This window comes from Esox lucius, chromosome 25, assembly GCF_011004845.1.
Source record: "Esox lucius isolate fEsoLuc1 chromosome 25, fEsoLuc1.pri, whole genome shotgun sequence".
NCBI classification, from domain to species: domain Eukaryota; kingdom Metazoa; phylum Chordata; class Actinopteri; order Esociformes; family Esocidae; genus Esox; species Esox lucius.
Window position 1 is genome coordinate 9,728,641 of NC_047593.1, and position 12,970 is coordinate 9,741,610.

Genomic DNA, 12,970 nt, shown 5'->3' on the forward strand with positions numbered 1-12,970 from the left:
TAGTGACAGTTAGGAAAGTTCAGCATGCGTCTCTGTGTGTGTTTTGAAAATTGCAGTGTGTGTGTGTGTGTTTGTGTCGCAAATCTCCCACACTTCTCCACTAAAAGCTCCCAACGACTGTCTCCATCGCCTTATGAATTGTTTATTAAGGGTCTTTCAGCTCATTACTGGGGCCAGCTCCGTGCGGCCGACCACTGAGCTGCGCCGTCTGTGTGTTCCCATTACAACAGAAAGGGATAATGAGGTTTGCGGAGGGAAAACAGGATCCTGCTCCGCCGAGGCCAGGGCTTCCAGATAAAAGGCTAAAGTGAGTCTCAATGTGATGGAGGATAGTAATGTTTGGCCCCTACAGGGAGCCGTAGTGATTAGCTCTCCATATTTCTCCATAACTTAGCTTTGGTTGGCGGGACGCCCTGCTGCGGTTCTGGTCGGGGAAATTAATGCTGGAAGGAGTGATGCGGGGTCGGTGTGCAAAAGGCGCCCTACTGTCAGAGTACACGCGTGCCGGGCGTAGATGCCGGCCGACGCCCGCCTCCGGCGCGCTCACGAACGTGCGTACCGCTGACACCCTACTGACATAGCTAGCATGTCCTGCTGTGTTTGGCTCCCATCATTAGCATGGGTAATGGCAAGAGTTTTTCTAATAGGAAGAGAACGTGTTGTTGTCTAGTAATCAGGTCATATTCTTTCTTCTTTCATGTCACGAGGCTTTGAACTTCTTTTTCCTTTTGACGTCAGTACTGTGGAATGTTTTGTCAGTTCTAAGACTTCGAGAGTTGACCCAGCAAACGGAAAGCATTCCCAGGACATTTGGCGAATGTTCCCATTAGGTTACGGTTAGGGTTTGATCACTGCGTTCTGTGTAATGTTCTGTCAGCACTACGGGGGGGGGGGTGGGGGGGGGTAGCCCACTGAAGAGGTTTTCAAACTGGTGTCCCCGCCGGGAAACGCCAGGGGGTCCACAGAAACATTTCGTAAGGTGTGGAGGGGGAAGCCTCTTAGACAGTTTTTCACTAAATGTAGTATTGGATTTATTATAAGCCTACCTGCAGAACACCAGTTGGACTTAGATCAATATTTCTGTCTCTCGCAAACAGTTGTTCCATTTCTGATCAGGTTTTGTGATGCTTCCCGCTGTTTTTACCAACGGCTGTTTTGCTGAACATTTGTGCTTGCCACGGTAAAACCATGTGTGGTTCTTGTGGGTACGACCGTTTTGTTTCCTTTCTCTTTAAAATAACATCTAGAACAACATTTAGAAAACATAGTAAAATATCCAAACATAATAAATGATGGCCAGGGTGAGATTAATGCTAGCCATATAAACATGCAGAAGGCTATATTAAGAAGTTTGCTTTGGCAACCTCTAATGTCGTGCATGCATCCAATTTATTTCAAGCAATTTAGCTACTATTCAGACACTACCTTTTTATTATGCAATAATAATTTGAATGCCAATCAAATAGCATATGACAAACATACCTGAAATAACCTTTGGTAAGGCCCGAAAAATCCATTAATCTTAAAATGGAAAAAGTTTCAGGGGAGAGTTTTCAAACAGGCTGACAATAAAAAAAAAAGAAAGTGTAAAAATGTGTGAGCGTGTGTGTGTGCGTGGCCAAACCCAAAGGCCAATTAGCTGCTATTGACAGAGAGGCGAAGGACGCTGTTCTGCTCAAGTACTGCTAAGTGGAAGCCAGACAGGTGACAAGGCGACGCCCGGGCAGTCAAGGAAGAGGTTGGCAGCGCTGTCGCCGAGGACTGTGAGGTCAGAGGGCATCCCGTAGCTTGACACGCCGACCTGCTAACTGCTGCCTCGGGCCGTCGCAACGGGGACCGTAATGACACACTTCGATCCTAAAGACTGCCCTGTCCCGACCAGCTGCAGGTCCAGCTCCGTCAGTCTTGGCTGACCACTGTCCACACCTGCCGTGTCCGCACGCAAGGGAGTCCCAGTTAGCTAGCCACTAAGACAGGTCTAGTGTTTGCCTCTACCTACCTCCCTCCCTCCCCTCCGCCCCATCTCTCGCTCTTTCTCTTGCGATCACTCCCTCATCTCAGGCTCAACCCACCTATCTTTCTGTCTTTTACTCCCTAATCTGTGAATCAACCCATCACTATCTCTCTCACTCTCTCTCTACACAGCGCAGACAAAACAAGGTGACTCGGAGGGCCAAAGGGTTCTTTTTTCACCGTAGCTGAATTCGGCACATGATGCATATCAATCTCTCTTCTTCTCTCATACACTCGCTCAGTCATTCGCTCACAAGCACCCTTTGACCCACAGTATCTCTCAAAGCCAGTCATAACAACTGACCGAGAGGCGTCGGGGTAGCGTGGCAACAACTGCCGCGTGTGATCGAGTGTTGTCCAGCGCCGGGCTGGAAACGGAAAAACGCTCACGGTTGATAATCAAAGCTGGAACAATCACCGGGCTTGTTTAAGGCTGAGCGTGTCCAATGTCATTGATAGGAAATGCTATTGCTATCAGATTGGCATTTACTGCACAGCGGGAAGGAATGTGAAGTGAATCGGGGGGGCCAGGGTTTATTCTTTGTCATGGAAAAGTGCGTGGTGGGCGCGTTTCGGGTCGCCGTCCTACCTATGCAGTAGCAGAGCAACACGGACAGTAGGATGGAGAGTCCCACGGCGCTCAGGGCCGTGCACCTCCATGAGCAGTACTTGGACGACTTCTTGAACTTGAAGGCGGAGCGGGAGAGCGTGTTCCTGGGTAGGGGCCGAGTGGGCGGCGAGTAGACCGTGCCCGTCGCCATGGTGTAGCCCGGGGTGGCCGTGCTGAACAGAGGGGTGGTGCCGGTGCCTGTCTTGAAGAGGAAGTGCCTGGGGGAAGCAGAGAGAGGGGCACGCGTTTTACACAAGCCACAAATGGAACCGGAACCAACTCCACCGCCTGGGCAGACGCTGGAGCCCTGCACTAAAATCCCACGGCCACACTTTGGAAAGATAGGTTTGACGTAGCACTTTGAGAAGCGACCAAACAGTAGTAAATAGTGTGGGAAGCTAATTGCAGCGGCTCAAAGAAATGAACACAGAACAAACATTCTAAGACCCGGGAACGTGGGCCGAAACACAGCAAATGAACACCGACAGACAAAGCGTTAGAAAAACGTTATGCAGAGACATACAGGGCACCGGCAAAGACACACCTAGGCTAATTTAATTATTATCTTAGTGAATAAAATCTCCTATTGCCATACAAGCATGACTGCCTAAGAAACCAGTGGGCTTGGTAATTACCGAGGTCAGACATTTTAATCAAGGTCACTGGTGTGTGTGTCGCTGCTCGCTGATTGAACCAGGAAGCAGACAACCAGAGGGGTTGAGGGACTCCCTTTATTTTTCCAATCAGACCCCTAAAACGGAATTAAGGTGTTTGACTCTTTGTGTGTGTACATATGTGTGTGTCCATACCTTGGTGCAACATGTGTCAGATACAAAGTGTGCCTTAACTCCTTCTCTCAGGGTAGAAAAGTGAGGTCTCCAATAAGGCTAGTGGCTTTACTGATTGTTAAGAACCTCTCATTACATGAAGGACGTAGAGAGCGAGAAAATGAGAGTGAGAACGAGAGACAGAGAGATCCGGGGCGGATTTAAGTTGTACAGCCACGTCCCAAGGGGTCAGAGGATAAGTGTTGGAGCGGCATTACGAAGGGATATTAAAACCAGGGAGATGTTGCTTAACACCAAGAATCCCCCCGAGACAATGTGTGCGCCTATCTTTTCATTTAGAAGCTCTCCCTGATGAATGGGGAATTGAAAAAAAGCCAAAACCTGAACGCTGTCATCCCAGTAGCGGCATTTCTGCTCGCAACAAACTAGAGCCTTGTTCCTCCGTCCGCTTTTTACTGCCCGATTTGTCATGCCCAATTCAGATTAGCGAGTCAATTGCGCCGCTGTAAGCAAAGGTAAGCAATTCTCCTAAAAAAAAAAAAACTGCGTTTGCTTTAGTGTCTTTTGTCTTGCTTTTGAACAAGCACATTGACAGGAATGAGCCATGGAGACATTAACGACCATGGAGACACCAGACAATGGGACATACATATTCTAGCTGTGGTAACCAACCAGACAACACTGAGCTCTCTATATGCCTACTGACATGGGGCACGCTCGCCACCGTGACACAGTGGGCTTTAATGAAGATAACCGTATAGGGGAAGACTGAAATCATCTATATGAGAGGGTAGGAAGGCCAAATACGGCTGCTATAAAAAGGCCTGCATCTAATTATCTTTATCGGCATATGGCAGGCTTTCTACCCAAGCATATTGTCTTATAGTGTGAAACACTTTATGTTGGAAAATTATTTCACTTTTTTACCGAACTTGATGTTAAGTGGTTCCTCGCCCTTGAAGTAGTCTTTTGGGCCAAATAAACTGTAATCTGCTTATTTTCTTCAAAGCCATTAGAATTTGGCTCGTGAGCATATATTAAAAAACGTTTATAATGATCAACTATATATGGTATTTAATAAAAAAGGTGATTATCACCTACTTTTTAGAAATGTTTAAGAAAATGGAATTAGAGATGACAGTTTCTCTTGGCCCATTGACTACTTAAAGTGTGAGCAACCACTTAACATTAAGTCAACAAAAAGCAAAAAACCTCCTGTAACGTTCACTATGATAAAAAAAATTCATAAAAAAAGCTAACCAACTGAGGGGACTGGGCATGCGTGTTGGCGTGCGATGCTAGCTATGCAGAGTTAGCCCTTAGCATGTTTCTATCAGAGTGCTGGTACCAGGCTCAGTGTTGCCAGGGGTGGAGCAGCCGGGGGGTCGGGCACCATGCGGAGAGGAGGAAAACAAGATGGCCGCTCGGAGAGAGCGCGAGCGAGCGGGAGGAACGTACCCGTCCCCATAGGCGCCTTCGTGGCACGCGGGAGGGAACACGTCCATCTCAATCAGGTTGTCATGCCCGTTTTCGAGAACTGCTTGCTTTGCTAATTTTCTACATGAGGGAGATGGAGATACGAGAGACATAACACAATTAGAGAGGTGTGTGTGTGTGTGTGTAAAATCAGGAGTGTGTTTGTATACAACACAATTAGAGAGAAGGGAACACTTGAGTAGATTAGGGTTATTGCCAACATTATTAGTTTTGGCAGCCAAACATAACACACCCACCTACCCCACCCCACCCATTCACCTACCCCACCCCACCCACCGCGCCACGCCCCACCCCTGTGGCTGACCGGCAGACAGGTGTCATTCCTGTAGACGTACACAGCACACCTGACTGAGAGAACACACATACGTGCACATATTTGCATAAGGACACAGAAAATTGCCAAAGCACACACACACACACACAGAAAGACAGAGGCACGCAGGCACACGCACGAAGACAGAAGCGCACACGCGGCATCAACACCTCGATCCAGCGACAAGCGGGACATCATCTCATTCCCATCTCGTCTCTATATTTTTACATCCCGACCCCCTGCGTTTCTGCCTGCCGTGGTGGAGGGCGACAGGTAAACGTGTGAAGATGAGAAGAGAGTGGCCGTGCGTTCGCAGATGGAGGGCCGCTGAGAGGAGTGGGATTTTTATGCCCCTCCATAAAGCGGTGTGTTTAGGGCGACGCTGGTAGAGTCAATGTGTTCAATTGAGTTGCGGATAACCATGTTACAACCTCCAGTCAACGCCCCTCCCCCTCGACCAGCCGGCAGTGCTGAGAACCGACAATAAAATATCAATAAAATACAACAGAAGCAGTAATAAATGTATGGTGTGTGTGTGTGTAATAGGTTTGGTTGTTTGCTCTTGCCACTTTAGATTTGAGTATTTCATGTTTAAGTATTCTGATTGGTTGATTCAATTCAGGCTTATTCTCTATTAAGGCTTATTTGGTCTTTGGCTAATCTTGTGGATAAGGGGGAGATGGCAAACAATTATTCCCCGCCTGACAACAACATTCAAGCGGTAGGTGACATTCAAGAATAATACACTCGGTTTCTGCCATAACAGTGTTTACCAGTTCACTATGTAACATGTATTATCATTGTGGGTGTGTGTGTAAACTACCTGCTAGATACCGATGTGTTCTTTGGATGCACTCCGTTATGTTGTTTTCCTAAGAACTAGTTGGCAGGCTCGCTAAAACTGGAGTGGTGGAATTACCTCACTGGTTGTTCAGAGTTATTTCACTGCCTCGGCAGACCAATCACAGATAAACAAATTCAATCGGTGTCAAGTTTCCACATTCATTTCATCTTGTGCTATTTTGTTAATCGCAATTATGACATTTAATTGCAAAAGCATAGTCTGATAATTCCATGCAAGGGCCTCAACGTCTCATCTAATGGTTCAGCCTGTAAAGAACCGTTCCTCAGCAGGCTGTACTGTAGTCCTTCAAGGGACGTGTTGGCCTGAGTACCAGCTCATGTTTTACGTGGGACTACATGCACCCTGACCTAAGAGACACGTGCATCATCATCATCATCATCAGCATGGCGACGTACCACGACGTAGCCCTCCAACCTTCCCCCTGCCATAATGGAGGCACACGGTACCACTACACCCCGCGGGTCGTTGTGGCCCTCAAAAAATCCATAACTGTCATTCACTGGTATTTATTATTTCCGTGTCCTCTTACCTCTTTTCAGGTGTGGATTTAAATGCCTTGGAATGCTCTTTCGATTATTTCGGATTGATGTAAGCTACGAAAGCATTAACGTCTACACTAGGTTGTTTAAAGCAGTCGGAGGGATCGTGGGTCGGGCTCTTGGCTTTACTCAACCTATGTAAATATATATTAGAGGCACATTGCTTTAGCGTAGTGTAGAACATTAGGGAACATTGTGTGTGTGTGCCTACTGCCCATTTGTCTTCATATATGTGATTTATACTCTGTATATATAGACTAGACTGGATATGTGTAATAAAGTATTATTTATTGCCATATCAAATTGCGAGGTATTAGGACTGCATGGTCTATGTGCAACACATTACACTGGTATCTTTCATATTTCATTTTGTGGTAGAGCGAAGTGGAAAGGGGTTTAGAAAAATAGCCATCAATCAAAGTAGAAATCAAATAAGTTTGTTTAATTTATACTGACGGCGTTGTTATCAATCGCCTCATTAAAAATACAATTAATTCTAATGAAATCTGATATAGCATTCATGAAGAAACAGCAATACGTTTTAATTGAGTTTGGGTACCTTTTCCAGTTCAGAGGGCTCCTTTCAACCAAAACATATTATGTTTCATCGCTCGTATCAGTGAAAGAGAGAGAGAGAAAGAGACGTGAGGGAGAGAAAGTCAAAATGGAAACGTGGATACATTTAAAATGATTTGAAGCTATAATTAATCTGATTAACAAAATCAGACAATGTTCATAAAATCTTGACAAAGTTGAATGACTTCCTCCATTAGCATTAAAACCAAACGGCAACAGGATTTAATTCCTTTCAATAGCATTTTTGTAAACTAGGGAGACAAAATAGGTTCACAGTGCTATGATAGAGTTCCAGGGGCAGCCAGGGACTTGTAGAGCGACTTCAAAAGCATAGGCATGCACTGTGCGGGGGCCACCATTGTTAATTGATTGGAGGTGGCGTGACGCTGAGCAGCAAATTACTATGCTAATCCCCAAATATCTCCTTTCACGTCACCAGAGCACTCCAACAATTGGTAAAGAGGAGAGACGCTAACATTAGCCGATGAATGTTGCAATAGGGATGACATTAGCGTTAGCACAGTCACATAAGCAGTGTAAGCGTTGGCACATGGCCTTAATGATGCAACTGCAAGTTAGCATAAGGCCACAGACAAGCTATAATAAGTACTCAGGCCATAAACATGCTAGAACAACAGTAGCTCAAGGACATAATGATGTGTTGTTAGGGTTAGAATAAGGATAGAGAAGAAGTATTAACATTAATGTCAGGCTATTAGTCAGCTATATTGGCATTAGAATGTGGCAATAGAGAAGCTATGTTAGCATGCTGCTACAGAGAAGCTACGCTAACTTTAGTTAGCCTGTTAGATATGTCATCACATCCTATTGTATTTTGTCCCCAGAGCATATACATTGAAAAGCATTTATTGCAACAAGCGAGACTCAGAGAAAAGACATGAAGCTGAGGAACTCTGGGGTGGGGGGGGGGTTCCCTTCCAGACTGGACAAGTGAAATATTATCCAGGCAGAGGAGAAGTGTTTGGAGAAAATAAAGTGTGTGTGTGTGTGTGTGTGTGTGTGTGTGTGTGTGTAAAATAGGCGTGGGAGGCTGTCCTCTGACACGACAGGTGGGAATGTCAATGAGTCACGGATTGAGTGATGGGGGGATTATCACCTCAGAATGAGAGCTTTCACACTCCTCCCTCTGTCATCCCCCCATCCCCAACTCCCGGAGGACCCATGCACCTCTTTCCCATCCCTTCATCTGTGCCCCCAGCCAGACCACCCAGACCACTCCTTTTCTTCCTCTCTCTCATTCTCTCCATCGCAGCTACTCCAATGTTATCTAATTGTCCTTGGTCATTCTCTCCTCGGTTCTCCAGACCGGCATGTCCACTCAGACCCCTAACATGCTGCACCCGTGCCGCTTTTGTCCCTCCCTCCCTCAGTCTCCCTCCCTCAGTCTCCCTCAGTCTCCCTCCCTCAGTCTCTCTCAGTCTCCCTCTCTCGGTCTCTCTCTGTCATTCCCAAACCAGCTCTCAAACACCACACATCTATCTACAGTATTTATCCATAACAAAGGTTTTTACTAAATTAAAACACATCCAAAATCATCACATCGTACTGATATTATATTGCTCTGCTGTGCATGTCATCGTCCCAGAAAAAAACAAGGAAATAACATTTTCCCTCAAAGCTACAAAGCTGTCTTATTAATAAATGTTGAAATGTGCATGCATGTTTTTTGCAACACCAAGAAAAGTTTGAAAAGGAGTCAAAACTACTTTTATCAGCAGCTCCATAGGTTTGTGGCAGTATGCTAATGTCCGTCGTTGGTATTCATGAAGTGGCGTGGCTATAGCTTATGGCTCACAATGTTACCAGGGCAACATTGATATAACATTGATCTATACCCCACGGGTTGTAAATATTTGTACAAATGTGATAGTTAGTCAGCTCACGGACAGGACTGGAGAACATAGCCTTCTCTGTGTTTCCGTTGGTGATTCGGGGCTGGGAGGTCGGGGGTTGTGTGTGTGTGTGTGTGTGTATTAGCTAAAAGCATACCCCAGTTGGTGTGTGTTTAGTCTGAAGAGATTAACCTCAGAGTACATATGATACGGCGGCTGTCTGCATGTCTTTCTATGAGCTGTGTGTGTGTGTGTGTGTGTGTGTGCGCGTGTGCGTGCGTGCGAGCACACATGCATGTCTCCCTCACTATGAGCTCTGACTGAATACAACAGTGCAGAATTTAAGAGACAATGAATGTGTGACTTTATGAATCAGTTCATCAAGCCTTTACAATGGTGTTGATGGTGATCTGAGTTCCTCATTGGCTCCATCTGATAGCGGGTACAAAGCACAGCTCTCAGTTAGTAGCTGAGCGTTTGAATTCAGCCAGCCCCCCGGCAGTACAGAAGTGCCACTTAGAATAAAACAAGGAGGCCGAGACATAACGGTTAATTCCGATTCTTATGTTTTGTCTGTGAGGCGATGCAAATAATTTCCATAAGCACAACTTTAGTGTGAATTATTTACCAGGGGAAATATTCAGACTGTTGACATTCACACACTGAAAAAAATCAGCCGTGCCGCTGATTGATGAACCTTTTATTTATGTGGCGATGAAATATTGTCGCGCTAAAAAGAGCTGTTAATCCGCACCGGTGTTTACAGTGCTTGTCTACAAGGGAACATTCTAGATGTATGGCAACGCTTTCCATCACAGCCTTCTGTATTCTGCTAGGCCCATAACAGGGAGACATCTAAATGGCTTTCTTTCATCAGTGTTGTTGATCTAACACACACACACACATACGGGCACTTACACACCCACACAAATTAGATCATAATTTGGTGTCGTCGATCACACCCCGCCTAGATCTCCCGGTTCTAAGAGCCTATGTTTAGAGTATGCCAAAGATGTGACACCACTTTTGGTCGGGATTCACAGATGTTGAAATGTGTGAAGTGTGTGTGTGTGTGTGTGCCTATGTGCATTGGAAGCGATGGAAACTTTTCATTATTATTCACTGACAAAGCAGAGAGCTATAGAGAGTTATTCATCTGTGCGCACGCTAGAGTGGTAGTTGAATGCATCAAGCACCGCTATATTAAGCCGCTCTCTTAATAAGACACACTCTTCGAACCTCTCATAGAGAAATGAAGCCTTCCTCACCCACTACTCCCTCTCACTAAGTGGGACTAAAACAGGACTCTGTACGTATGACAACATCGGAAACAGAAAGAACAGGGGAACCCCTAACTTAGGTGATGAGGTTCTAGAACACTCAACCGGGCTTGTCTAATTCACTGTTGTGGTGAGAAGTGTTGGTTATGGCTGTTCCACAAAGCTGTCTCTTTACGTACGGTCTGCCGGTGGACGAGGAGGGAGAAGGTGCTTAAAGTGGTCTAGAGGGTTTATTCAAATGAACGGTTAAGGAGGAGAACGGTGTCTATGTGGGTGGTGGTGGGGAGTGTGTGAATATACTTTATGCAATAACCAGATCTTAATGCACCCAAAGAACCGTTTCAAGCATATCCGGATATATTTATATGCCATATTTTCAATGCAACAGAAAATGTAAGAACTAAGAGGCAATGGAGGGCAGGGAAGGTAAACATTATTTGCCGTTATTGCCATGCAGCAAGATGATTAAATATAGGAGATAGCATCTGAAGCCTGATAAATTGACTTTCCTTTTACATTTCAAGACACAGCACTGTAATTATTCTCCATAAAGAAGCAGCAGTTTTCAATAAACTCTGGTTAACTGTGTTTCTGACAGCAATAGTTTTAAAGAACAATTCACAGACAAAAGTGGGGGGTAAAAAAGGACGTACATAAGATTGTGAAATATAGTGAAATATCTCTTGATGATAGGAAATGGGGATAAACTACGTTTCCCATAAAGCCTCAAAAGGTTTGATACCTGGGCCTCAACGTTTCATGAAGTCCAGATTTAAAGAGATTTTAGATCCTTTCATCCTCACCTTGAATTATTACACATTTATTTCATCACTTCGTCTCGAGACCAGTAGAGTCACAAATAATGTCTGCTTTGGAAACCATGCGTTTGATTTGCAATTCAGTTTGTACTGGGGGGAACATTAGTTAAATCCCACCGTCACATTTGATGGAATTTCTAAGACAGGGGCCAAAGATTGTTTTTCATGTTTTCTCAACTTTAAGGACAATGGCTGCTTAGAAAGTTCAGCGTTTCCTTGAGAGCTTCTTATTCTGTGCACACACAAAACACAACCGCTACATCTTGTTCCACAAATACACACACATTTCACCGCATGTCCGCCATCGGGTCGATTTGCAATAGGGTGCCAATGACAGGAGTACTAGAAAAAGTGTTTAAAAGGTGCCCGCGAAGCAGAGAGAGGGGAATGTAATACTAGAGTCGGTGCTATGTTGGTTGTCCATGCAGAAGCATGCGCTAAAAAGCTTCCTACACACGGCGACGCACATACACACAGCGGGGCACCATGGCTGTGGAACGGGTCCACTGTCACAATCCGGCACCCCCCCCAGCCAGGCTGGAGGTGTACTCCCTGTAAAAGACGGGTTGGTTTTGGGGGAAACAAGCTTAAAGCCCCTCGCGTTAATAATAGATGCCTACATGTTGTTTGGTCAATAGGAGACAAGAAGCAAGGTCATGGAGGGGAGAGGGGCGGGGCAGGCCGATCGAATGGCAAGGACGAGTGCAGGGAGGGGCAGACAGAACGGAAGAGAGAGAAGAGACGGGCGGGTGGCGAAAGAGAGCGAGGCCGGGGAGAAAAAAAAACGGGAGAAAGAAGTGCAGGACAGACTGACGGATATTAGAAAAGAGAAGACGGAGGCCCAGCGGTGGGGCATGAGGCCAGCTGTTCTAACTCCTAGCCCTGATCTGCCTCTCCAGTGTGGTTATACCCCCAAGAGGTCAGATCGATAAACTGGTAGCTTGGTCATTTTCACAACAGTGTTTTGCAGCATGGATGAATGGGGCTTTGTTTTGCGAAATAGGAAACCAATTCTGGATTTGATTTTAGAATCGGCCAATATGGGTCAGGAAGGAAAATGAGCGGTCTAACCAGATACCAAGACACTTGTAGACATGGACATATTCTAATCCAGATCCATTTAAAGTGAGAAATGTTTGTTGGGGAGGTTTGTTTGAAAAGCATATGTTTTGTTATGCTGGAATTTAGGAATATTAGGAAATGAACTAAGACAAGTTATTATTTTGAAGCTGTATTAAAGGTTGGTGAGTACAGAGTTCAACGAGGGACCTGGTGATTTCCAGTGTTGTCTGCATAGAGGTGGAAAACCACCGGCCTGCAAGTGCAACATCGCCGATGTACTCTGAGAACAAGGTCGGCCCGAGAATGCAACCCTGAAGAACACCAATCATCCCAACTAGAGCTTTGGACAGAGGCCCCTTAGATTTTAAACCCTGTGCACGGTCCGAGAAGTCATTTCCCAACCAGGCTAAGCTATTCTCTGAGAACCCAAGGCTGTTGAGTCTATTGATTAGAATTTGATGGTTTACGGAGTCAAAGGCTTGGGCCAGGTCGATAAGAACAGCTGCCCAGTACTGCTTCTTATCTATAACAGATATGATGTCATTAAGGATCGTCAATGTAGCTGAGGTACACCCACTACCAGCCTGATTGCACCACAGAGAGTGTATGAGGGCACACAAAATGGCGGGTTATCTGTTTGTTTACCAGAATCTCATACATTTTATATAGGCAGGGCAGGATGGAAATCAGCCTATAGCAATTTGGATCTAATTTTTCAGCCCCTTTGAAGAGGGGAATGAGTGTCGCAGCTTTCCG

At 45.6% G+C, this 12,970-nt stretch overlaps 1 protein-coding gene across 14 annotated transcripts in view; it reads right to left on the bottom strand.

The window, feature by feature from the left end:
• tenm3 (teneurin transmembrane protein 3) overlaps positions 1-12,970 on the bottom strand; it is a 270,450-nt gene that overhangs the window by 89,076 nt on the left and 168,404 nt on the right. For 8 of the 14 annotated variants that reach the window (XM_029118033.2, XM_034291253.1, XM_034291252.1 and 5 more), the window contains 2 exons: positions 4,870-4,968; positions 2,603-2,841 (listed from right to left, as the gene is read on the bottom strand). In XM_029118033.2, the coding sequence (XP_028973866.2) occupies positions 2,603-2,841; positions 4,870-4,968 (338 nt within the window). The remainder of the gene's footprint in view (positions 1-2,602; positions 2,842-4,869; positions 4,969-12,970) is intronic. The other 6 variants (XM_029118036.2, XM_034291255.1, XM_034291254.1 and 3 more) reach the window with 1 other exon arrangement.